This window comes from Ambystoma mexicanum, chromosome 3p, assembly GCF_040938575.1.
Source record: "Ambystoma mexicanum isolate Mex_15411 chromosome 3p, UKY_AmexF1_1, whole genome shotgun sequence".
Lineage (NCBI taxonomy): Eukaryota > Metazoa > Chordata > Amphibia > Caudata > Ambystomatidae > Ambystoma > Ambystoma mexicanum.
In genome coordinates, this window is record NC_090925.1 from 341,286,727 (window position 1) to 341,314,192 (window position 27,466).

The 27,466-nt window shown below is 48.6% G+C and overlaps 1 protein-coding gene across 1 annotated transcript; it reads left to right on the top strand.

The window, feature by feature from the left end:
- Positions 1-682: 682 nt before the first annotated feature.
- On the top strand, positions 683-27,466 carry SRXN1 (sulfiredoxin 1). The gene is made up of 2 exons (XM_069650945.1): positions 683-1,169; positions 25,802-27,466. The coding sequence occupies exons 1-2, from the start codon at positions 1,011-1,013 to the stop codon at positions 26,003-26,005; spliced, it is 363 nt and encodes a 120-aa protein (XP_069507046.1). The 5' UTR covers positions 683-1,010; the 3' UTR covers positions 26,006-27,466.

The window sequence follows — 27,466 nt, forward strand, 5'->3', positions numbered from 1 at the left end:
CAAAGGTTCACCCCTTGTCTTACAATAAAGACAGTTATACCCTTGCACAGCATCCTGATGTCCTTAAGGCCACAACAATGTGCTTTTATTTCCAGTGATGGCCTCATTACGCCAATTATCGTTTTGTGTGTAATACATGTATATTTGTTTAATTGTTACGCAAAGTATACAATCCATCATTTTGAAACTTACAAAATCCCAAATCTTGAAGGTCACAGAATATTGACAAGCACCTGTTTTTGTGAACATAGTCAATGAGATCTTACTTAGTTTAAAGCATATTTATATCGGCAACAAGGACTCCATCTTGGAACAGAGCTAATTGAAATGTTATAAAGGTTAATAATCAAGTAGTCCCATTCACGGTATATTGTGTCTTCCATTGTCAGTATACTAAACCCTAAGCATTGTTTAAGGATATCAATAACGGAACCTTAACTTATAAAAATAAAAAATAAAAATGTGCTTTTTTCATTAGAATTGTAAACACTAAAGGCACAATTTGTATTATCCGAATGTCCAAGAATGCGCGTTTGAGTAATCGGGTCCCGTCTAGGCTTGAGTACGCAGCACTTTCCCACTTCGTAAGGAAATTAAGCCATAACGCAGTGAATGAATCATGACCCGTAGAGAGAGCGCAGTTTCCTGGCGAGTCTTTCTTCTATGTTCATGAAGGGCTCCTCCTTTACATCTTTGCGATAGTTTGCGGAAGTTGGTTGTGGGCGATTGTTGGGAGTAGTTTATTGAAGTGAAGCCGGTCGGTGTTACTTGCATAGTGGCGCTAGAGGGGCGGTGTCTGCGTGAGGACATCACCTAGACGGAGGCTGAGAGTGTCACTTTTCTGCGGCATAGGCTCGGGGACAGTCTGACATTGTGGCCCCAACTCTGACCCGTCTGGGGTGTCCGGGGATAGGCTGGCATTGCAATTAAGGTATTTCTATAGTGCAGGCGTCAGAGACCGCCTGGCACTGGGGCTCAGGAGGCTGTCTGCTGCAGACAGAGGAGTAGCCATGGCAGACACCAATTCGATGAGAGCGGTGCAAAAAGACCGCAGCGTCCACTCTGGTAATATAGATGCAGTGCATAACATTCCTATGAGCGTCCTTATCAGACCCATCCCGTCCATCCTGGATAAGCCTAAAGTGCAGAGCCTGATGGGAACTTTACAGGTAAGCGATCTATGTACACCTCTCAGGGCTGTCACACGGTATGGTGAGTCTCGAGGCAAAAAATATGAGGCCTCCTACTTTTTGCGCTGCTTTTGCTGCACCAGCAGCACCGCGAACAGGGGACCCAAACATTCTCCATTTGAGATTGTGTGGGTGACATATACAGGGCTTCAGGTGCACAGCGGCCAAGCCCTGGTAGCCTCCAGAAAGAGCTCGTGAGCCAGGACCCACCCCTGACTAGCCCGTCACCCCCACACCTCAGGCAGCCCGTGTAGCAGAAGCACTGCACGGTTACACAGGCTGTCTAGTTTTATGTTCTACACCGAAGTACAGACACCTGCAGACAGCCCGTCTAACCATGGCTTTGGCTACATGGGCTGCCTGATGACTGTCCTCAGAAATAGGAGGAGGGCTGTAGGGCCTGGCTCTCCTATTGTTTTTGAGTAAAGAGTCATCAGGCAGCATGAAAGCCCTTTAACCAACGGATTAAAGGGCTTTCATGTGCCTGAAGGCTCCTCACTCCGAGGCAAGCGGGCCTTCCAGCACTCCTCCTGTCTCGAGTACAGAGACACGCAGCAGGCAGCCCTCTCACTCAAGGAGCTGCCTAGTTAAAGGGTTCCCTTCAACCACGCAGCTCCTTGACTGAAAGGGCTGCCTGCTGTATGTGAGAGCTGGGAGGCACTGGTGTCACACCTTTGTTGCGCCCTGATCCTCCTTTTGTTTAAAAGGAGGGGCTGGGCGCACCAAAGGTAATGTCAGTGCCCCCTTGGCCCCCACTTTGGGTGGGGGCTCTCGTTAGGAGTTGTGCACCCCAGCCCCCTTGTTTTAACCAGCCCCCTCGGCCCCCCATTTAGGTGGGCACTCTCGTTAGGGGTTATGGAAGTACACCTGTACTTAGGCCATACCCCCTAACAAGCCCCCCCCCTACGATTTAGCACCCCACTTAACTGGGCATAGATAATTTGATGAGGCCCTCTAAATGCAGCTGGGCTAAGCTAAAATATTGCTGTTGGTCCATTGCACTTTTTATCAAAGACATTTGAAAGGTAAATCTGGAGACTGATAGTACTGAAGATCGTGCCATAGTTGCCGAACACATGTCCTCTTCCACTAGTGTCTAGGGTCATAAACCATGAGCCCACCTTATACACTCTGGTCAGATGCATTCTGTGCACATTGCTGCTGTGAACTGCAGTATGATATACCCTTCACAATATCCCCTGCCAGAAGCTTCCTTATATTATGTGTGTTTTCGTTTTTCTAATGATTTGCTGTATTCGTAGAGGTACAGTGGAAGAGTAGTGTTGGTCTATGTGGGCCAGGCAGAATGGATGCCTCAGACCTTATTTAGAATAAACTTATTTTCTTATGTTTTTGAGGCCAATCATTTTGTGCAAAAGTACTCTTACCTTTTGATGTCACTGTGGCCTAAGTTTTCCTCTATCCAGGTATAATAGTTGGCTTTATTTATTTTATTTTATTGATTGAGAAAGCGCTGGTAAGAAAGCTTCTTGCGTGCTCACTGCTTGGATCTATGTATGATCTGCAGGTCACTGGTGAATCCTAGCAAGGTCTACTCAACCTTTTATCCTTCTGAGGTTGACAAATGGGTACTCATTTCTGTTGTCGGGTAATAGTAATTTCATATGTGAAGCGCATTTGCGAAAGCGCTATATAAGTAATGGATTAGTATCAATAACTCCAAACATAGGCTCAGAGTAATGTGATAGTCTTAAATTAGTGTTGCTAATGTGTGAGTTCTGTGACTCTTATTCAACTTCATACATGCCTATATAAAAATCATATACTTGTTTTTCTTTGCTTCCTTGAGATATATGTGAGTCTTATTTTATACTGGCATGTCTGTAGCTAAATGAGGCAGGTCTATGAATACATTGGCAATGAAATGATGGTGCCGCCGCACAGCTTGGGTTGGTGGGTTGGGGGAGGGCGTGGGGGCGGACAGGGATCATGAACGAAGCGAGCCATCAAAGAAAGCTGCACAGAGTCCAGGTGGCAGGGGGGTGATGTCTGTGTGCATGACCTGAACGAGAAAGGGTTGCAATGGGAGCTGCACACGCGCTTCTTTTGTAGCCAGCACTTGCTGCTGGAGGGTGATGAGGTGTTAATGGCCGAGGGAGTGGACATTAGCCCAATAGCACCAGCGAGTTAACACTTCTCTTTGGAAGTATCTTGGGTAAAGCATTGCTACGTTCAGTAGTAGGTGTTACCAAATGCACTCTGCAGGCAGGGGTTGTCAATAGAGACCCCCGCGAGGCCTGAGGCAGTTTGTCCCCACTTACCCCTCTTGTGCGACCCTGACCCCACTGTTTTGTTTTTCCATTTTTTTTATTTATTCATTTTTAAAAGTGTGCATGCACCAAGAGTGTGCAATACCTGCTGTCTCCCAGGTTGTCAAGCAGCCAGGTTGTGTAAGGTGTGTGTGTGTGTGTACTGTACGAGCGTTTGAATGTAATGTGTGTGCTTGCACACGAGTTTTGGGTCTGTGCATGGTGAATGTAGAATGTGTGTGTTATGTGTCTTTGTGTGCGTGTGTGTGGTTATCTGCGTTGTTGTTTGTATGGTGGGGCAGAGGGCCCGGGGATGGGGAACATAAATGCGGATGACTTTATGTAAGTAATTTAAAGTTGCCATTATTGGCCTAGATAAAGGGCGGCAATAGGTTGAATCATGGAAGTAATTGACACTATCCGCGATTGACATGGATAGATTGTGGCCACAGCCTCATGCAAGTCATTTACAGTGAAAACAGTCATTTACACTGTGGCCGCAGACTCCTGAAAATGTTCTGAAATGCTCCCGTCTACTGTGGGGACATGGCATATACTGTGTTTTTTCATGAGTTACCCTAGGGAACCAATTGTAAATTGTATGGATTTCCCACCCGCCCCCCTTTCTCATTGTGCACTAAAATGTCTCATTTGTTAATTGTAACCCCTTATTTAAAACATTTTCTCAAAGGGAGAAACCACCCTGAGTCCCCTACATCATTTTGGGCTCCTTGCTGCGAGAGGTCGCTTATGCCAATTTGGGGGAAAAGCCCCTCGGCTAATCGTGTTTAGCAGCCTGGATTTTGTGTGAATCATTTAGAATCCTGGTGCCCCCTCGGGAGCTGCTGCCTCCACCACTGTAGACCCACAGGAAGATATTGGTGCAGAATTACTACAATCTCCAAAGTTCTACACATTAAAAGGGGCAGCACATTCTGTCCTTCGACTGGAGGGAGGATGCTAAGTGTGTGCAGGGGTCCGGCAGCGATCCCCTGTTTGCACATTCTTGATCACGCATGTATCCCTGGCAAGAAGCGGCGCATGGCGCTCGCTGCCCAAAGCGTGACGTGAAAGTCACTTGGGTTAGATCCGTTGCTTTGTATTGTCCTCTACTCAGTGGTGGAAAAGGAAAATATTTGAAGCGGGATCCCACAAGGGCTGGGGTGGGGCGAAGTTTAGAGGAAGGGAGCAGTGTTCTGAGGGGGCAGAGCTGGCAGTTGACCTCCAATGAAAGGAAATGTTCTAAATTATAGTTTAAAAATGGCGCAGTTTCTTTCATGGCTTGAAAAGTACACAAACCACACTAAAATATGCGCACAAATATATAAATATAAGGATTTATATATTTGTGTACATACCTTTAAAATGGTTTGTGTACTTTTCAAGCCCTCTTTCTGAGCAGAGCATCTACCGTCCTTGTCGGAATGTATTTTGACATCACCTAAACTACAAATACCAGAATTCATTTGGGTAAGGCAATGATCACCTAGCGCGCAAAGCTGTAGGCTCGGTGATCATTGCGTTTTCCAAATGGGATTCTGGTCTGTGCACACAGTGCGTTTTCACCTGTTACACGATCTTTGACCCTCAGCGAACCCGGGGGCTTTGAGGGACTGCCTTAGCTCCTGCTGTGACATCAGTAGGTGGGGCGGAGCCAGAAGTGCCCTCCCAGTCCATACCGTAGCGCGGGAAGCACTTTTGGCTGTATGCTGAGGCAGAGGCAAGCTGGATCCCGAGATCCGGCTGCATATCTGATCCCAGATCTCGGATCCGGCGAGAGCCACTGCCTCTAATAGAAACTAGTCTAGTCTTACGGGGCATAGCACCGGCAGGGAAAGCTATTGATTGTGAAAGAGGAGACGTTCTGGATGGCAAGTATGCATATGTCAAAAAACCTTATTAAGATCAAACTGCCAGAAGCTGAGAGGTCCTGCAGTCTGACGGCTGTTATATACGCCTTACGTCCCGCGAGCGTGGTGGCATAAGGTGCGGATAAATAAAGGGCCTGCCCGGCACGAGCGGGGCAGTTCCGACCACAACCAGCAGCGCGCGCGCGCGTGTGTGTGACTTCATTGCTCTCAGGCATCCTCTCCTGCGCCGGCGCAACGGCAGGAGACAATCCAACACTGGTGACGAGGGATGAACCAACAAAGCATCACGTGTGCAAGCTACTGCTCGGCCTGCAAGCCCTTGACATGGGCACATTTTTGGAATTTTTCTTTTTCCTTCTCTTTTCTCCTGCAATCCACTTCTCCATCTCCTCACAAGATGTCCAGACATCCAGAAACTGCCAAACAGTACACGGTCTGGACTGCTGTGAACCTGAGGCCTGCCCAGAGAGCTATCATCAGGCCTAGCAGCACAGGAGGCGACACTGCTTCGCATGAAACTGAGGAGTGCCACAGGGTACCTTGACACCTCATTGACAAAAGGATCACAAAGGTGAGAAGCATTCACCACTCACGCACATCAACTGTAGGACCCGCATCACTGGAACAACATGGCGACTGGCCTGTCCACACCCAGACCCGGCACGCCATCGAGAATTGCAGCATCACTATCACCCACAACACCATCCCCTCGACCACAAGGGGGCACACCAATGGCGTTGGGACCAATCGACCCTTACACCGACCCATCGTCAGTGTGCCCCGCTGGCTATTGTGGATCCAGAAGTTCGAAATGGCGATGGACTGCAAAGACATCCCAACGCCCAGGAAGATGAGGTCACACCTTCTACTCAATGTGGGTGACGACGTCCTGCAGATCTTCAACTCTCTGGTAATCAGAAATGGTTCAGACATTTACCAACTGGCCAAAGACGCTCTCACAGCCCATTTTATGCCACAACTGAACCCGGACTATGAGACGTTCATCTTCTGCACCCCCATTCAGATAGAGGAAGAAACACTCGATGCTTACCACACGAGACTCAGAAAACTCGCACTCTCGTGTGAATTCGACAACGTCGAGAAGGAGATAAGACGCCAAGTCATCAATGGTATGCACTCTGAGAAACTACGCAGAATGGTGCTGAGCGAGAAGGGTATTTCCCTAGTCAGGATCCTCGAATTTGGGCGCCAAAGAGAATTGTCGCACGCGAGGGTGGCACACATGAGCACCACACTGCAGAAGCTCCAACTAATGCCGATGACGGCGACAAACCGCCAACCGCCAACAGCCGAGAGAAGACATCAAAAAGACAAACTGCTCACCCGGTGGCAGTCAAGGATTCCAGGGCCTACAGAATGTGGATGGTGCGTAGGCGTGAGGCATGGAAGAAAAAATTGCCCAGCACAAGTCACCACGTGCGGAGCGTGTGGCCGGAAGGACCACTACGCGAGAGTCTGTAGATCGACAGGGCAACCACAATGCCCCCCAATGACAACAGGACAAAGGAATCCCCCCCAAAAAAATAAGCCAACGCCTGCCGCGTTGAAGCTGCCAACTCCATCAACTGACGAAGCAGGCGGTGATGACGGTGACATAATGAAAGAGGCGGAAAGTGGACCAATGAGAAGGGGGAGAAAAGTCTACCGAGTCTCAGTGCTTGAACACAGAGGCGTGGAGTCGGCAAAGAGGAAATGAAGATGCCTAGTGACCATACAGGGCCAAGAGAAACAAATGACAATCGACACTGCGGCATCAGTAAACATCTTGCCGTCGACAATGTTCCAGAAACTACGCCCCCACCCTGGCCTAAAACCAACGGACACACTGTTATTTGCATACAGTTGCAAGACCCCACTACCAGTGGAGGGACAATTCAGAACAAAGCTCAGCAGAGGTGACCGAGTCATACAGTCAAAGGTATACATCGTCAACGCAGGTATCGAATGCATACTAAGTGGAGTTGCAGCAGAAGACCTGGGACTAATCCATTTAATCTGTGATGTTACAGACCCCACAGACATCGCCACCCTTCTCGGGAAGTACTCAAGCCTCCTCAAAGGCATCGGTTGTTTGAAAGGAAAACTTATAAAGCTCCACATTGACAATTCAGTACAGCCCCGAGCGGTACGACACAGAAGAACCCCATTTCACATGAGGGACCAAGTGGAGAAAGGACTGCGAGAACTTGAGAAGTCGGGAATCATAGAGGAAGTAACTGGGCTGACACTGTGGGTATCACCTATGGTGGTGACATGGAAGCCGAAGCAACTGGGAAAGGTGAGGATCTGCATCGACACGTGCCTTCCAAATGCAGCTATCAAGTGAGAAATACACCTCACCCCCATACTCGATCTAATTATCACGGACCTCAGGGTGTTGAAGGTATTTTCTAAAATTGACCTCCACGCTGGATACCATCAATTGAAACTGCATCGTGACTCCAGATATATCACAACCTTTTCCATACAAAAGATTGTTTCGGCATCTCCTCATCGGCAGAAGTTTTCCAGCAGGCCATCCGAGAGGTGAGGGCATACCAGGAGTGCTGAATGTAAGCGATTACATCCTTATCCACGCCAGCAACAGACATGAGCACATGCGTCGCCTCAAAATGGTGCTCAGCAGGCTGGATGCCGCAGACCTAACCATCCACCGGGAAAAGTGCACATTCTTGAAGGAAGAGATCACTTTTTTTTGGGTACATGTTTAAGAGTGCCGGGGTGTCAGCTGACCCACAAAAAATTGCGTACATCAAGGAAGCTTATCCCCCAACGACACCTACAGAGGTATGCAGCTTCTTGGGAATGGCAACATACTGCAGAGGTTTATCCCCAACCTGGCAACAATGTCTGAACCGCTCGGAGAACTCACAAAATCCAACACATAATGGGCTTGGAGCCCCGACTGCCAGGAGGCATTGGAGCGGATCAAAACATCCCTCTCGGCCGAGACAACAATGGCCTACTATGAGCCCACACTGTCAACAGAACTATATGTCGACTCCAGCCCCGTCGGCCTCGGAGCCATCCTCGTTCAGGTTGCTCGGACAGGAGAGACAACGCTAATCGCCTACGCCTCCCGCACCCGGACCCCAACCGAACAATGTTACTCACACATTGAGAAAGAAGCCATCGCTGTGTTATGGGGATGGAAACATTTCCACCTTATCTCTATGGACGGAAGTTCAGGGCCTAAACGGACCACAAGCCCCTCATACCCATATTCACGGGATCTTCCTCACACCCCCCCTGGCCAGGATAGGAAAATGGCTGCTACACCTACAGCAATAAGAGTTTGAGTTAACCTACCAACCAGCAACCCTGCAGACTTTCTATCCAGGCACCCAAGGGCAGCCACCGCAGGGGAAGTGAATGTGGCAGAAGAAACCGAGGAGCGCACATGCCAGGTCAAGCACACTATGAAACCCAAAGCGGTCAACATCGAGAACATCGTAGGAGCCACCCAAACCGACCCCTGCTGTGACCTAGTCAAAGACGATATCATATCGGGCGAATGGAAATCTTTCCTCCGAAATGTGCACAACCACACACCCGAAGCAAGAGACTTCCTCACGGATATGTTCCTGATAAAAGACCTGTCAGTCACCAGTGAAGGACTCATCCTGAGAGGGGCACGGATCGTAATCCCCACCAGTCTACAAGACCGAATCATAGTGTTGGCCCACGAAGGCCACCAAGGGATGGTCTGGACCAAAGCCAGAATTTGACACAGAGTGTGGTTCCCACACATCAACACCAAGGTGCAACAACTCATAACAGCCTGCCTCCCCTGCCAGATAGCAAGTGCACTGCCGAGCCCCAAACCCATACAGTCGGCAGAGCGGGGGACCTCAAGATGGGATGCAATTAACATCGACTTTTGCACAGTTCAGGAAGGAACATACTGATTAGTAGCCATTGATGACCATTCAAGATACCTGGAGGTGGAGATTGTCATCCACAGCAGCGGAAATGATACCGGCCCTCAAAGATGTTCGCCACCCATGGCCTGCCACGACACATTAAAAGCGATAACGGACCGCCATTCCAGGGTACGGAGATCAAGAAATACCTGGATGATCTGAACATCCAATACCACCACATCACGTCAAGATGGCCAAAAGCCAATAGCGATGTAGAGAGGTTCATGCGAACCATCAACAAAGTGCTACGCCTATCTAGGGCATACTCCAGCCCCTGGAGAGTAGATCTGTACCGATTCCTACGGAATTATCGGGTGACGCCCCACAGCTCCACGGGGGTACCACCGGCGGACATCATGTATGGATCAATAATAAACTCATCCATTCCACACCACCCAAGCAGGGGCACTGACACCTATGACAGCACTCGCACTCAACATAAGAGATTAACTGTTGAGGAAGCCGAACGAGGAGCTGGAGCTCATTCCACGAGGCCCCGACACTGCAGGAGCAGCGGGCCTGCCCAGGAATCCATCCTGAATCAGATGATGAAATCTGGTAAGCGCGGACACATTGCGCTATTTTTGTGCTCGGAATTCGATGCACAAATACATACAAGTGCTCCTTGATGCCCCACTAAGAGCCCAGGCAGCCCTGCACCAGCCCTGCACTGAGAAGTGCACTTTTTTGCCCTGATCATAGCTTTTGGTACAAGTGGTACCCCCTTCAAAGATGGCCGCCGCACTCTAGGCGAATTCCAAGTGGTGCCTTACCAGGCACACAGCAGCACTCCTGGCCCTGCCTGATTGGCCAGCTGTACTACATTTCCTGCCATTGGACGCCGGCAGGCGAAGCCGGCTTCGCCAAGGCCCTCAAGACTAAGGCTGGAGCCTGTCTGTTTCCTGCCACCTGCCAGACCCTCTGGCCTCCCAACACCAGCCTCCTAAGGTATCATCCATCCGTGACACCCTATGCCCTTCAGGGTGGCTTGAGCGCTCCATGCCTAAATGCAAGACAAAATCCTTTCAAAAGTCACACGCGTGTGCCTATTTAAACCCTCCTTCATCGTGTCTGACCACACTCTATTTTGACTGGTTCACAGCCCAATTACAACATTTCGAATCTAGATGCTATGACAATGTTCTGTCCCTAACTACTTTATGACTCTCTGATTTATATATATAAAACTCTCTGCCTTTGCTCTGCTGATCTGCCCAATCGATTTTCTGAATTTAGTGGTTAATAAAACTGCACTGTGCCTCATTGCTGCTTTGTTACCCTAATGCAATTCTAGTTGCCACTTCTAACTGCATTGTGACCATCTGCCTTTGTTCTGCTGATCTGCTTACCAATTGCCTCTAGATCTGTTGACCTGTAGCCCAATGTGTCCTCGTGCAACATATTTCCATAGCCTCTAAACTCAATGTTGTACTTAATCTCCAAACTCATGTCACGTTTAATCTAAGTGCTATTCTGGATGTAGGTGCTAGGCTGAATCTAGATGTTATTTTGAACTAAGTGCTACACTGAACCTAGGTGTTATTCCCAATCCAGGCGCTATTCTGAATCTATGTGTCACTCTGAACTCCTGCGCTACTCCGATCTACTGCTGTGCTAATTTCAAACGCTTGCTATTTTTGATTGTAATTGCTAATCTGCACATCTGCGCTATTCTAAATCTAAGGGCCACTTTGCATGCCTGTATCTGAATCAGATGCCAATCTGCAACCATGCGCTAATCGGATTAAATGCTATTCCAGGCAGGCTGCACTGACTACACTTACGCGCCCACTGCCAGATTTTGACCCTAGACAGGACACACATTGCATCTTACCCACCTCACACAATGTTCCTCCCGGGCCTTTACTCTATACTACTGAGAATCATTCTCCACATCATTAATTCCACATGCCTGCCCAGCTCACCCATCAACTTGACCAGCCTAGGCACCACATCACCCACCCTCACAGAGCCTAGCACCACAATCCTGCTTACCCTACTCTCTCCCCCATGCCTTTCGGACAGGCTGACCAGATTACGATCCAGACTTCCCAAAATACATGAGCCTAGAGCCAGAGACTCCACACAATCCAAACTCACTAACCGTACATCCATTAGCACCTGCGCTAACCTTACGTTAAAAAAACCCGAACTTAAACCCGTCAACTCCACTACAACTAACAGAGCGCTCATCACAGCAACCACCCCCGCCCCTGCCAAAACCAATACCCTACAATAAAAGGTGCCCTCATCAATGCACGCTCCATGATTGCCCATGCCACGGACATTGCTGATCTCATCTTAGCTGAAGATCTAGACTTCTTAGCCATAACAGAGTCCTGGCTTCATGCAGCCGTAGGCCCAGCCCTTTCGCTAGCCATCCCCACTGATTACACCATCATCCGAGCGGACAGAACTGAAGCTAAAGGTGGAGGTTTGGCCATCATTGCCAAGACCCACCTTAACATCAGACTTAACTCCGCTACACACCTCCCATCATGTGAATCACTTACAGCCAAGCTACCCACTGCCAACTCCCAAACTATATCCATTCACTTACTATACAGACCGCCTGGACCCCTGGGATTTTTCGAGGAAGACCTCAATGCCATCCTTACCGACAACCTAAAAAACTCCTCACAATGCCTCCTCTTAGGAGACTTCAATTTAGGCTACAAAGACCCCAAAGATAATCAAGCCACTCACATCAGTAACACCTTGTCTGAACTAGGCTTCACACAAAAAGTAACCAGCCCCACCCATAACAAAGGGAGAACCCTTGACTGGATTGCAGACTACAACTGTGCCATATCGATCACTAATAACACTCCCCAATCCTGGACTGACCACCATCTCCTCTCCTTCTCACTTGAGGCCTCAAGACCTATAACCAACATGGCACTAGCCGCAGCGATCCCCACGAGATGCAAAAAAAATATTACAGTGGAAAAATTGATCCCGCTCATTCTTCCTACGCTTAGCCAACTCCAAGACTCTAATCCCTATGACCTCGTAGAAGGCTATAACAACACCATGCGCATAGCCTTAGATGCCATTGCACCATTGAAACTTAGAAAATCCAAACCAAAAAAGCACCTCAACCAATGGTTCTCCAGCCATCTCAAAACCCTTAGATTGGAAAAGCGTAAACTGGAACAAGTCTGGAGACAGTCTCCGACATACCATAACAAACTACTGCTTAACAAAATAACGGCCAACTATAAAAAAAGAAATCATAGCGGCCAAACAAGAATCCTATAACCAGAGAATCCCACAATCCAATTCCAGCACCAAAGAATTATTTACTATCCTGAAAGAATTGGAAACCCCGGTAACAATCCCAGATACTTGCGTTAAAAACAAACAATGGTGCACCAGTGTCCAAAATGCACTAAACAACAAAGTCACTGGCCTTCAAACAAAAATTAAAAACAAGAAGGACTCACTCTCCAACCCCATCAACGCCCACTCAAGCCCTCCACTCTCACACCACACACCCAAAACTGCTCGCTTCAGCTTTTCCAAAGTCTCTACTCTCGAAGTAGAAACAATCATTCTTGGCCTTAAACCCTCCAATTGGAAAGGCGACCTCTGCCCCCCACAAATCATTAAAGACGCGGCAAGAGACATCTTGCCATTCATCACCAGACTCATCAATGCCTCTCAGGAACAGTCCCCAGTAACCTCAAAGAGTCTTGGGTCCTCCCTCTCCTCAAAAAACCCTCCCTCGACCCGTCCATCCCGACTAACTACAGACCGATTACCACCGTCCCATTCCTGCTCAAGATACTAGACAAGACCGCATACGAACAAATCCAAAAATATCTTGAAACAAACCACCTTCTAGGAATAAGACAATCAGGCTTCAGACCCCAACATGGAACTGAAACCGCCCTGATAGATCTGAAAGCCCAAATAGACGCCCTTAGAGATAACTGGAAAACTGCATTACTACTCTTGTTAGACCTCTCCGCGGCGTTTGACCTAGTTGACCATAAAATCCTATGTAATCATTTAGACTCAGCTGCCCACTTTTCACAAGAAGCCATCAGTTGGATTGAGTCATTCCTCAACAACAGATCCATGCGTGTCTTCTCCGCCTCTGCGGCCGCCGAGCCCATCCCCATCACGTGTGGAGTCCCACAGGGCTCGTGTGTCTCCCCCACTCTGTACAACGTGTTCACAACGCCCCTGTTTGATGATCTAGACGGCCTGGGTATCACCTACACTAACTACGCAGATGATACACAGATCCTCATCCCGCTGACGGGAGATTACAACCAGGATTTGGCCTTGGTGAACAAGGTGTATCTCATCATCCAGGCATGGATGGCTTCGCACAGTCTATGCCTGAATGATGACAAAACTGAACTCCTCATCCTTGGTTCCACTTCCAACCTAACCAAACTCGACCACAACTACGCCAACTTCATCATAGACGGGAACCTAATCAAGGTTTCCAAAGAAGTAAAAACTCTAGGAATATACCTCGACTCCTCCCTAACCTTCCACAAACAGGTTAGCTCAATGGCATCCTCCACGGCCTACACATGTAAGCTTATAAGAGCAGCCAAACCCTTCCTCTCCACCCAGAGTTGCACTACACTAGCCAGAGCATTGGTATTATCCAAACTGGACTATTGTAACGCCCTCTACATAGCAGTCACCAAGCAAATCACCAACAAAATTCAGACGTTACAAAACATTGCTCTTACGGCAGCGCTCAACATTCCCAGGAGGGAACACATTTCCAATATCAGGAAATCCCATAACTGGCTCAGCACAACAGACAAAATCCTGCTTAAAGTAGCCTCACTCACCTACAAATGCCTGAATAACGCTGCCCCACGCTATCTGGCAGACAGAATATGCAAACACACCCCCATCAGACCCACCAGAACCTCCAATGCTAATCTGCTCACTGTCCCCAGGTTTAAACACACCAAAATGGGTGGCAACAGCTTCCACGTTAAAGCACCGCAACACTGGAACTCCTTACCACCATCGCTCAGAACCCCCCAATCTTACTCACTCTTTAGACGCAACTACATCCATTGGTTAAAGAACACGAACCATTAACACCTCCAACACCACACGGCTGCTCTCCGCATTGCATGCTTTAAGTAAATCTGTAAATTTGTAATAAATTTGTATATATTAGTAATTCTTTAAATATATTTACTGCTTTATCTCCTGCCAAACTGTACACATGCTCCTTCATTGTCACACCGTAATTATGTAATGTAAAGTATAAGCAACCTGTAACCAAGCTTTGAATAACCCTGCTGCTCATGCGCCCTCATACCCTAGGGTCTGGTGCGCAATACAATGAATAAACTAAACTAAACTAAACTGCAAATGAGCGCATGAGCATTAGGAGAAGTGCATGGAACTCGGAACACCAAATCGGGGACCAGGTGTTGGTGGTGCGCAACCCCACGAAGACTAAGCTTGACACAAATATGACATGGTTCCCTGGACTGTAACCCGAAGACGGGGAACAATGGTGATAGCAGCGCGGGGACACTGCATGATCACCAGGAATGCCTCGAGGGTGCCACTACAGATGTGGACGGATGGCGACCAGCAGCTCTCGAAGAAGCGGAGTCACTTCCGGAGGATGAGAATCATCAACCCGAGGGAGACCCAGCTTCGAGGCGCAAGGCAGATGAACCACTGGATGGACCAGACGAGGTGTCACCAAGTGAGAAAGGTGAGCCACAAGGGGACACAGGTCCGGAGACAGCCCCTAGACGAGGGAATTATGCTTTAAGGACAGCGCTTAGAGCCCCGGAGAAGTTAAGACTATGAGTGGTGAAGTGACACTGGGAGGTGGGAGGGAGAACAAAGAAAACTGTGCTTGACTAGAGTGCACAGTACAGTTAAACTGTTTTGTTAACACAGTTACATAGAGTATGTATTAGTACAATTTGTTGGAAAAAAGGAGGAATGTTATGTACGCCTTACGTCCCACGAGCGCGGTGGCATAAAGGGCCCACCCCTGCACGCCCCGGGGCAGTTCCGGGCACAACCAACAACGCGTGTGTGTGTGTGACTTCATTGATCTCCCCGGCCTTCCACGTGGGGTCTCGGGCATTCTGTCCTCTATCGGCACACCGGCAGGAGAGAATCCAACAATGGCCACAACTAAGAGCAGGGTCTAGCGCAACAATGAAAATGTGTGATTTTTGTTTCCGACCATTTTGAAATCCCTTTTCAAAGTATTTCCTGCACATTCCATCTGGCGAGGGAATGGGGTGTGTGGGGAATAGGTTTAGATTTGGGGGTGGGGGGAGGGGCAGAGTATACCCACATGAGCGTACCTTTTTTTTGTGCTCGCAAGAAGGGTATGTGCATGTCAGGGCGCTGTAAGAAAACTCTTTTGTTGCATTACTTGTAGGGCTTAGAATTTTGGGCTTTGGTAATGGGGAGGCAAAGTAAAAAAACGAAAAGTTCTAGAATGGTCACCTATGCAGCACCCTTCAATGTATCATATCCAGGTTGCGTTACCCCTGTGTGCTGCAGAATGTTGCAGAAGTGCATTGCTTGGTTGCATGCTACCAAAGGAAGAAGGCTCTTGTGGGGATTCAGGCTTGTTATGATCCTCCCTCTTGGTTTATTTGGGGAAAACACCACATGGAGGCTTGAGTTGTGGGTATCCCCAAATGAGATTGGGAAACAAACGCCCTTTTCAACACCAATGAATGTGTAGATTAAGTCCTGTGTTCTGTCGTACGGTTCATATCAGCAGGTGTGCAGATGTATAGGAAAGTTTGTCAGGAGCTGAGGGAGACAATAGGCACATGGTTTTATGGGTGGTTGGTATGTGAGGCCTTGAAGGTTCCTGGATGTGCCACTGAATATTTGCTTTATTGATTGATGTTGTCTGTGATCGGTTGCGCAGTGCTCCCTCTTGCTACCTAACAGTGTGGCCTGCTCACTGCTATGGGTTGTCTAGGGGTCAGCTGGTCCTGTTTCTACAGAGTGTTTGAGAGGATTCATGACTGAGTGGGGTTGCAATGGATGGAGTTGGGGGTTTGACTTGCTGCTTTCCATTCTGCTCAGACGTGTGTGGAAATTGTGTGCAGAGCATGAATTGGTGCTGTGGTTTCTGAGTGTGTATGGTGGGTGGCATTGGGCAGGGTCTTGATAGTGTGCCGTCTCATGGGGTTTCCTATTTTAATCATTCAACCTTTCGCTATGTCCTTGTGTATGTAGGTTTCATCCTTGGCACTTAACACTGCCTTCAGACTGCTTCAAAGTGCTCAAGGGGGAGAGGTAAAATGGGAGTGGAAATAAGAGACGTACAAGGAAGCAGATAAAGTAAGGATGGTAGATGAGGAATGATCCAGGTCTTAGAGAGAGTTGGGAGTACATTCAGGGGGCTAGGTAAAGGCCTCATGTACGCCCTTATTTCCCCTTCCCACACAATCCCTGTGCCTCTCCCATGTCCCCGAACCTGTTCCAAAGTTTGTCAAAGTGTCATTGAACCACAGATACCGGGAAGATGTGGAAACTTTAAATAAAAAGCCTGGGGTTCTATGTGATATTCCCGCTTTTTGAAGGTTGCATACCAAAAACACCGATTTATTTGAGCCGATTTTGGGTGGCCCTCAAAAAGCAGAAATACCACATTGTACCTGCCCAACCTTCCAGTCAAGCCATTCCTCTGCTCACCCCACAATCCCCCCACATCTCTCTCGCACAAGTCAGGATATCTTGGAAGTAGGGCGGTTTCACCTCCCTCCACCCCAAGAATTCCTCCCTCAATCCCCCAACACACACACACACAAACACACAGTCACTGTCACATTTACCCTCACTCCCCGTTACAGTCACAAACATTCCCCTTCTCCCCCACCACACAAGACAGACATGCCCACAAAGCCACTCACCTGGGACACCCGCGACCCCTCTTCCAGGCACTGCCACGCATGTCGGCACCTGCGTGCACTCCAGTGCGGCAGGGGCGTGACAGTTTGTTTTAGAAAGACCGTTCTGTGCAGTCTTTCTAAAACGATCCTTTTTACAATCGGGAAAATGAAAACTATCTTTTCACTACATACCAAGCCTGGAGAGAAGGTCAAGGCTTAATAAGAACTGTTTCCAGACATCCAGCCTACCATTTAACGTGCATATCTTGCCCTTTTACGCATGTAAATATGGCAAATACGGACCATTTAATTTTGTACTGCGTACCGTGTACGCTTTGATTTATTCATTAAAAAAACATACTTTCCACCGCTAGATGGCAATGTAGCATTTCTTTTGTCAGCAGCATAGCCTTCTTATGCATGATGGTGAATTTCCAACTGAAAGACCAAATCTGTGACAGCTAAGCGAGCAACACAATAAAGCACGCACCCTTTTAAAATGTGTTCATACCCATAACGTATGTGTTGGATAGGTTTTACTCTCTTGCAGAGGAAAACTAATTTTTACTCTCTTGAAATTGCATTTACGCTCGAATTTGAAAAATCATGCGTAAAATACTCCCACCTCAAAATCTTATCTGGATCACTGCAGACATCCAAGTGAACCAAGGTAGGAGGGGGGGGGGGACATTCTCCTGGTTATATCATACAGTTTGTTAACTCAGAAGCCAGAACAGAAGCACAAGACTTAGTAAAAAGTTGATTCAGAAACTAGGGCAACAGTTGCCAAATATACTGTCAAGATATTTAAGCATTGGACTAGGAGGAGGGAGGCCTTTTCCTGGTATTCTGAACATGAACTCTTAGTTAAGACTCCTTGAATACAATTACCAAGCAGGATACCCTTAAACCAGGAGAAGGGAGTCCTCTCCTGGTGGTCTTTGTTGTTTTTGTATATGGTAGTAGGGCTAGAGCTGGGTAGTTCTGGACGGAGGACAGGACCTTTTCATTTGGACAACCACCCTGAGGATGAGCACCCAGTTTTCCTTAGTTAGGTATTGAATACCCTTTAGAATAGGAAAAGTGAGGCCTCTTTTCTTATTGTTTAATAAAGCAGCGTTTATACCACGCCATCCCTTTATCCGATTTTATTTTTTTCCTCCAGTGTGTGCAAGGGAAGAGGGGCAAAGGGAGAGAGTAACTCAGCCTGGTACATTTAACTGGAGTGCAGCACAACATCGTATGTAATGGGAAGGGGGCTTTAAAAACCCTAGAGGCATACATGCTGGTTCCAAGTATTCGTTATTGGGGGGGCTGGATAATATAATTTTTTCAATTTCAGCTACAAATGTAATTTTTTCTCCTGTGGACCCGTCCTATAATATCAGAGGTCTTTGTTTATAACTTTGGAACATTGGCAGCTGTTCCCACATCTTACCATCCCTCTGCTCCCAGACAGCATGCACATGCAACCTGGCTGCCTTGGCATAGAACTCGAGTGTTGCTGTTGTTGGGTATCATGTCATATCTCTTCATTGGCCCTTCAACCTCTGACTCCTATCACAGGGGCCTCTGTCCTTCAAGCCGAAGGTAAAGAGCAAACCTATCCAAGGAGACTGTAAAGCGGGGGCGAGGGCTGGTGTTAAGGGACACATGGGGAGGGGCGCATATTCTGAAATGGACTGGGCTGATGTGAGCCAGTAAATTAATATGAAGATAAATCAATATAATCTGGGATACATTGCATAAGTGATGCAATTCAGCGCATGCTGCCATCCTATGCAGGTAATTCTAATACCAGCTAAGGAGAGCACTGGTCAGAAATGTGGTACTGCACGATGTTAAGATCAAGTAAATATCAAAATCTGCACCTGTCGCTAGCCATTGGCTAGTGATCATTGACTAAGGGGATTAAGAAGTGGTGTGCTTTGGAGAATTGAAGGGAAGTGACTTTTTTGCCTGGCTAGCAGCTTGCTACCTGAAATTGTGGCCCATAGATAAAGCATCAGTGGCAAAAAATGTAACTAAAACAGTTTAGAAAAGTAATTCAGACACCACGCAGGCCAATGGCAGAGTGTTTTGCAATGTAGGAGACAAAGGGGACGGAACACTGAGTGTGAGCAGGTAGCGCAGCCATCCACCAGCAGCGAACGCAAGGTAAGACAGGTGTGGGTGGGGGGCGCAGCCATTACTTTGCCCAACTAAACTGCCCTACATCATGCTTACTTCCATCTCAACGCATGTCTCATTCTGCACTGCCACTAGGCACATATCCGGCTTCTCATCTCACGGGTGGCCGTACTTTGTTTATTGTGTCCCTGCAACTGTTTCTCTGCACGTTTTAATTCTAGGTGAACGTTTTTCCCTCTATCACGGTTTCTGTGCATTTCTTCTGCATTTCTTGCCTCTACTTGAGTTCCTGCATGTGCTTGCACCCTGATTCCTGTCCAGTGCTTCCTTCTCTTCTCTCCTGCCCTTTCCCTGTCCTCTATCACACCCTCTATGGTGCTCTCAATTTCCCCCATCTTCTCTCAATTTCCCCCATCTTCTCTAACTGCTTCTCTATCTCCTATCCTACCTCTCACTAAAACTGTAAGGAAGAAGCTCAAGAAGGACACCCTGGCCTCCAATCCATGTCTTCCCATCGCTGCCACCTATGTCAGTGCTTCCTCCAGACAGACTCTCAGTGACATCCTCTTTGTCGTTCCTTCTCCCAACCGATGGACCCTTCATGTGGTCGCACTTCTCTCTCCTTCTTCCACTTCTCCCATTAATCGTGGCACCCAGTGGGAGGTTCTGTTGGCCTCCTTCCTGTCCTCCAGAGTCCTCATTAATGTCTGTCTAAATGGCACCGTCATGGTGCAGGGCCCTCACCCCAATCTCCTCTCCTCATCAACTTCCTTCGTTCTCCTGCTACTCCTACCACTTTGCTGGCTCCTCTGCCACCTCCTTCTTCAACCTCTCTGGCCCCTTTGCCATCCACTACCTCTTTGGCCCCTCAGCCACCTCGTCCTCCACCTCTCTGGCTCCTCTGCCACTTCCGATGGGCACTCCTCACTCCTGTACCCCTCCCTGGAAGACTTTCAAAACTGGCAACCTGTTCCACATGGCTACTCTCAACTCTCGCTCTGCTGTCAAACACTCCGTTGACATCTGCCACCTTCTTGAACTCGAGGCCCTTGATGTTCTTGCTCTTAACGAGACATGGTTCAAGGCCAGCTCTGTCATGAATTTTGGCACACTCCTCCATGAGGGCAACATGGGCATCTCCAAGCCCAGGCCCGGAGGCGCAGTGGCCCTGATCTTTTCTGAGTGGATCCCTGCTTCCACCACCCCCACTCAGACCTATTCCTTCTTTGAATGCCTGGTCTGCAGGCTCTTTCTCTCTTCTGGCCTCGGCCACTATGTACAGGCCCCCTGGCCAAGTCACCCTCTTCTTCTCTGAATGAGCTGACCTCACATCCTCTCTCCTTTCCTCTATCTCCCAGCATCTCCTCTTTGGGGATCTCCACATCCACCTGGACTCCCAGACCTTTCTTCTGGACTTTTCTGCAACCTATGCGACTCTTTCCCTCTCCCTTTTTACCCTCTGGTCTGACACTCAGCCGGACACACCTTGGATGTTGGCTCTCTTCAGACATCCCCCTGTCTAATCCTCTTACTACTCCTCTCTGCTGGACTGACTCTTTCTTCTCACTTGAAGCTTCCTGTCCCCTTGGCAAATCCCCAACTAGCACTGCCACCTTCCTTTGTGGGCATTCGACCTATGAGCCAGTGTCAGTGACCACCTCAGTGTCAGTGGCCGCCTTTGCCTCCACTTTTTCTCCACCCACCTACTCCTGTGGCTGACTCCCACTCTGACACAGCCCTTTCCCACATTCACCTTTCTATCTCAAACACTCTGGATATCCTTGCCCCTGTCATGAGAATCCGCTTGAAGCCTGCCACCAGGTGCAACTCTTGGGACTACTCCGATCTGGCGGCTCTGAAAGCCAAGTGCAGAGTAGCTGAGCGGAAGCGGGGGGCATCGGGTGCACCCTCGGACAAACTGGCCTGCCACCTGCTCCAAAGGCAATACAGACTCCATCTTCTCTAAGATGACGGTCCATATTCAAGCCTGCATCTCTGCGGTCTCTAACAACACGGCAACACTTTTCAAAATCTTGAAAGGAGCTGACCAATCCTACTGCAGGTTTTACCTCCTCTACACCCACCCATGCCATCTGCACAGCTCTGGCTTCCCATTTCACCACTAAAACCCAGCACACATTGTCCGCATGCCCCACCTCTCCTATTTCTCCCTCTCTCAGGCCCTCCTTCTCTCCTCCTTCTCTCCCGTAACACCTGATGATGTTTCTAGACAAGTCCGGTCTATGAAAGTCTAATACACTGACCCCCTGCTCCTCTAGAACCATTAAGGACAACATTGTTTCTCTTGCTCATGCCTTGGCCGATTTCTGTAATCCCTCCTTTGCCACAGGTTCTTTTCCCCCCACTCTTCTCGAGCACTCCCTTGTGCACCCTCTACTAAACAAAAGCCTTCTGCTGACCTCTCTATTCAGGCAAACTATCGCCTTATCTCTATCACCCCTTTCCTGGGCAAACTCATGGAGAAGTTGACGGTCTCCCAGCGAGCCCTCAACAATGAATCTATTTGTTTTCTCCATGACCATCAGTCTGGCTTCAGAGCAGCCAGAGGCATGGAAACTGCTCTCCTGAACACCTGTGAAGATCTGCTCTCTAACCTTGACTCCAGCTCTCCCTCTGTCCTCCATTCTCCTTGACCTTTCCCCTGCATTTGACAGGGTTAACCACACCATCCTGATTACCCATCTCTGAGACCCTAGGCATTGTGGATCATGCCCTGGCGTGGCTGTCCTCCTTCCTCTTGGAGGTTGGGTCCTTTCTCTCTGCCACCTCTCTCTCCACATGTGGTGTGTCTGTGTGGCCCCTTTGGACCTCCTGACCTCTACCTTTTTCTCTAACTTTCAGTGTTATGTGGATGACATGCAGCTCTCTTTCAGGCTACCTTCGGCCGCCTCCTCCTTCTCCTCGCTCATCACTGTCTATCTGCTGTTCAGGCATGGTGTGCTTCTAACAATCTCTGCCTTAATGCCAGTAAGACTGAGATCCTTCTCATTGGGACACTTTCTCCCGCTTTTCCTCTCTCTCTGGCCGCCCTCCTTGGGCCTTCACCCTCTTGTGAGGCAAAAAACCTTGAGGTCATCTTCAACTCCACTCTCTCCTTCTCTCCCCACATCAAACCTTGCCAAGAAGGCCCATTTCCAGCCGCACCTCCTCGGAGGTATTCTCCCTTTTCTCACCTTCCCCGGGAAGCTCACTGTCTCCAGAGCTCTGGTTCTCCCTAGGCTGGACTGTAACAGCCTCTTTCTCAATCTGCCTAACTCTACTGTTCGCCCTCTTCAACTCATCCAGAACAGGACCAGGGCTGCAAGACTTCTCATTGGCCTCAAATCCAGGGACCGCATCTCTCTGGCCCTGAAATCCCTCCACTGGCTACCTGTCACTGCAAGGATCAAGTTCAAGGTCCTCTGCATCGTCCACAAGGCTTTCTAGGGCCGTGGCCCTCACTATCTTCAACTTTCTCTTCCTAAATACCTTCCTTATAGAGCCGTTCACTTGTCTACCTCTAACTCTCTGCCGGCCAGTCGTTTCTCCAAGCAGAGAATGGGGGTAGATCTCTCTCTCCTCCAGGTGCCTCCCTCCTGGAATGGCCTCCCTGCTTCTCTCCGCCTTGAGTCGGATCTCCATAAGTTCCTAAAGCTTCTCAAGATCTTACTTTTCCCGTCCTGTCTATCGCTCCCTCTCCCCTGCTAATCTACCCTTGCTCCTTCCTCCGTATGCTGACTGGCTGCTTGGTGTCCACTTAGTCTTACAGGGCACCAGCCCCACCCCCCCGCACCCCTGACCAGTCCCCCAGCACTTGCCGCATGGCCCACCTTTCAGTGCCACTTGGCTTACCTGCACTACCTGGCTTGGTTGCTCCCTGTAGTGCCAGCCATCCTTGCACTTAACTAGGAGCCCTGCTGCTCTGGTTGTGCTTCCCCTTTACCCCTTCCCCTGCACTTCTTGTTGCGCACTTGTATGATCTAAATGACAATAGGCCTAGTAAGATCGTTTGTCTTGTCTTCCCTTGTTCCCCCTCCGATGCCTGGTTGCACCTTTATACACTCGTGTACAGGCTCATAATTAATAATCAACCATATGCATATTTGTGAAATTTCCAATGTGGCTGTGGCCAGATTCTTTATGTACCTGTTCAAAGAAACCTTAGACCAGTGGTCTTCAAACTTTTTATGCCAAGGCCCCCCTGTGCAAACCATACATTTGGGACCCCCCTTCCCCGCCCCTCTGTGTTGGTGTTCTTTTTTTTTTTATAGAGATAGCTGCAAAATGTGTGATGTCCATACACGAGCACACTGGATTGTTTTGTATATGAGACTGTGACGAGCATGCCAATCAAAGAAGTTGCCTCACATTGTAAATCCACTAGGCCAGTGGTATTCAAAAATGTTTAGCCTGGGCCCCCTTGAGCAAAATTTGGGCAGGCCGGGCCACCCAAAAAATGACAAATAATATGTATTGCGCACCGTCACTGCACCCTACTCCCAGTATAGTCCCTGGGCTTCCCCACCTGCTCCCATCAAAGTGGCTGGGCTCCCTCATCCCACTCCTACCCAGTCCCTGGGCTCTCCCCACACCATCACACACCCTGCTCTCACCACTTTCTCATGGTTCCCGCCCCTCCTACTCCCACCACAGTCCCTGGGCTCCCCCATCCCGTTCCCAACACAGTCCGAGAGCCAGTGGCGGCTGGTGAATTTTTTAAGTGGACGGGCATAACTATTTCCCCCCAAAAATGCCATAGCGACCGAGAGCAGTGATGGAGGCCGAACCAATCAAGGGGCGTTCGGGAGGTTCCCCCCGTGAATTTTTAAAATAAAATAATAGGTTAAAATGTTGCATTGCAGAGCATTCTTTAAAAAAAAATGGCTAAATATCCAAACAGTTTGCAATTGCTTCTGTGGTGGGCCAGGGGGTAGGCATGACATGTTTTACTGGACATCTATGACAGATGTCCAGCAAAAATATACCATCCCTCTCCCCTGGGCCCCACTAGGCCTAACACAATCAACATGGTTATGTGTGTATACAAGGGCTGGTGTGCCAACGGGGAAAGCATGGTATTTTGACTGGACATCTGTGATAGAAATCCTGTAAAAAAAATTACCATCCCTGTTCCCTGGGCACCACAGCGCCACAGAAGGAGAGCAGATTTTGGCAGGTGGGTAGGGAGATAATGCAACAAAGGCATTTAGGCATTTTTAAAATGCCTTTGTTGTACAACCCTCCTTCCCCCTCTATCCACCACTTGCCAAAATCAGCTCAACGGACACGCACGCATGCACGCACGCACGCATCACCATACACTCACACATAACCCAAGCATTCACACACATGATTCAATAAAATAAATTAACATAAACGTACCTTCTGCATTGGCTTACATGTAGGTGCGGAAAAAAAACGGTTCCAGGGTGCTCTGTCTGTATGTGCGAGTAGAGGGGCAGGAGCTCCCACTCGCACATACAGACATGAAGTGGCCCAGCCAGCATTTCCAATGAGCGATGCAGTGCTGGCGAAGCAAAACGCCCCAGCCTTGCATGGCTCAGTGAGCATGTGTGGCTGGGGAATGAACTGAACTGTCAAAGGGGAAAAAGGGTTTCCCTTTGACAGTTCAGCCAGCCCAGGAGCACTTCCTCAGCTGGAAAAAGCAGCTGAGGGAGTGCTCAGTGTTTCACTGGGCTGGCTCCTTAGCTCCTCCATAATGGGTGAGGGGGCCACTGGGTGGGCACCCCCTCGCCATTATGGATGAGCTGCCAGGCTCGGACTGGCCTACTGGCCTGTTACCCCTTCGCTTTACCTGGTCACGCTCTGAAACATCTTTGTACGAGCGCAATACAAATAAAATATCATATCATATCATAGGGCAATGTGTGTATCAAAAATATGAAATGCTTGAGTGGGCCAGTCAAAATGGGCCACCCTTTTGGCCAATGTGGGCCAGTTTGATGAGTTACTTCCCTACGCAGTTAGTCATTTTGACCATTGTTGCTGAATAAATATCACAATGTACTTACATTTTAACACACAGCACCCCCTTGGGTACTATTCAAACAGTTCTCGATGAATATCCATTTACAACTGCGGGCCACTTTTTCATTGGTGCCTGAGACAGTGTCATGCTTCAGCCCGACCATGTGAGCCGCCCCTTGCCATTTCTTCCAATCTAAAAAAAAAAAAAACCTTTATTTTTTACATTTCATGCTGGGCTCTCGCGGCCCCCCAGAGATGTGGCCGTGGCCCCCCATGGGGCCGCGCCACACAGTTTGAATACCACTGCCTCAGACTGTTAATGTTTACTAACGGCTGGAACCCATTGTAAGGAGCTGCATGCTTCTACATCAAGATGGCTCTTCCAGGAACTTCTCCAAAGGATCGCCTGCAAGTCTATGGCCGGCCCTGCTTGAAGGAAACGTACACTGGGGTTAAAGGGTTAACAGACCTGGAATATACTTCATTGCTTCTCTTGTGTATATTTAGTAATCTTTTTTTCTTTTCTATATTTAGAGTGACCCGGACCAGGTGCCCCCCATAGACGTCCTCTGGATCAAAGGGCGAGAAGGTGGTGACTATTTCTACTCCTTCGGAGGGTGCCACCGCTATGCAGCACACGAACGACTTAAGAAGGAGACAATCCCTGCCAAAATCATCCAGTCCTCAGTCAGCGACTTGCGCACATATTTGGGATCCTCAACACCGGACTTAAAATAGGGGCACCTATTTCAGCTACTATGCACCAGACCTGTAAAAGGTGCACATGCCGGGCTCTTGGGTTCTCAACCAGAGATAGTTGCAGTTTCCTAAGCTCCTTGATTCCAGACAAAGGACAGGCACACATACCCGGGACCCTCGACACTGCACCAGAAGCAGGTGAACATGCCTGGATATCTTGAAACTAGACCTTAAATGTTTTCCCATACCTGTGCTTGTCGACAGGGGAACTAAAGTAGGGCTTTGCTATTGTTCTCCTCGATCCCTGACCTGAAATAAGGGCAACTGCATGGGCTCCCTGACACTAATCGGACAAGACGATGGACAAGCCTTCAGCCTGCTACACTCAACACGTGGCTCACTGGCGGCAATTTGAAAAGGTGCAACACCAGAGTGGGAGTCATAAAAATGGGGGCATGTCCTACAGGGTGGAGCTGTGGGTGGGGCTAAAGTGTGCCCCAAACATGATTTTTAAGGTTTACATGGAATAAAATTAAAAAAACGATTTTGGCCACATAAAAGGATGAACGCAGTAGCAGTTCCTAAATCGGTCTTTTTTTCCTTATATTTCGTGCCTTTAGTTCTGGTTGTTAGAACAACATGTATCCTCTTCAAGCCTCATCGTGGGCGTACACAGATATGACCACATCACCCCAGCCCTCATCGACTTTCACTGGCTCCCACTGCACGCCACGAATCGCCTTCAAGTCTTGCTGCATTGTCTGTTAGGCAGTCGCCATCCAGTCACCCAGCTATCTCGCTAAGAAACTCAGCATCTCTGGTGGGCAGTGCACCACCAGAAGCCATACTTAAAGTCTGCCTCTGCAAAAAGGAAAGGACCAGAAAACAGCCTTCTCTGTCTATGCCCCAAGACTATGGAACCCTCTCCCTGTCAGCATCAGACTTGCCACCGTGGTCATACAATTCAGAAAGGAACTCTGGGAGGATACCTCAACGGCAATGTTCTCGCCTTGGAAGCAAGACGACACGAAGCAACACAGGTTCGATTCCCGGGTCCGTGCTTAGAAACCTGTGGGTATTTAAGTGCGTTATAAATATGCAACTAAGACAAAAAAACAATTGCGCAACTAAAACAAAAACAATTCCTGTAAAAGCGCCTTGATGCCCGCAGGCTGTGTGAGCGCTTTAAAAATGCAAAATAAATAAACTCAAGACCCACTTCTTCAAAGAGGCTCTCCTCCCCAACACCTAGGACATCACATCGCCACCTGCGCCACTTGACTTGCTAGACGCTATCCTCCCCTCTCCTTCCCACCACCCTGTACAGCTGGATCCTTCCTCTGTGTCCCTCTGTATCCTACCCCCAGCTGTAAATCTGTTCTGTTACCTCTGAAAAATGCTCTGTTATGCATCTGTGCTGTTGCAGACCTCTGTAAAGCGCTCCTTTGTTTCTCGAAGCTAGATCTGTGCGTAATAAATACCATAATAATAATTAAAAAA

What these genes read in the sequence shown, in the direction of transcription:
- SRXN1 (XM_069650945.1), top strand. Translation starts at nt 1,011, where the DNA reads ATGGCAGACACCAATTCGATGAGAGCGGTGCAAAAAGACCGCAGCGTC. An exon ending in GCCTGATGGGAACTTTACAG is followed by an intron (nt 1,170 to 25,801) that starts GTAAGCGATCTA and finishes TTCTATATTTAG; the next exon opens with AGTGACCCGGACCAGGTGCC.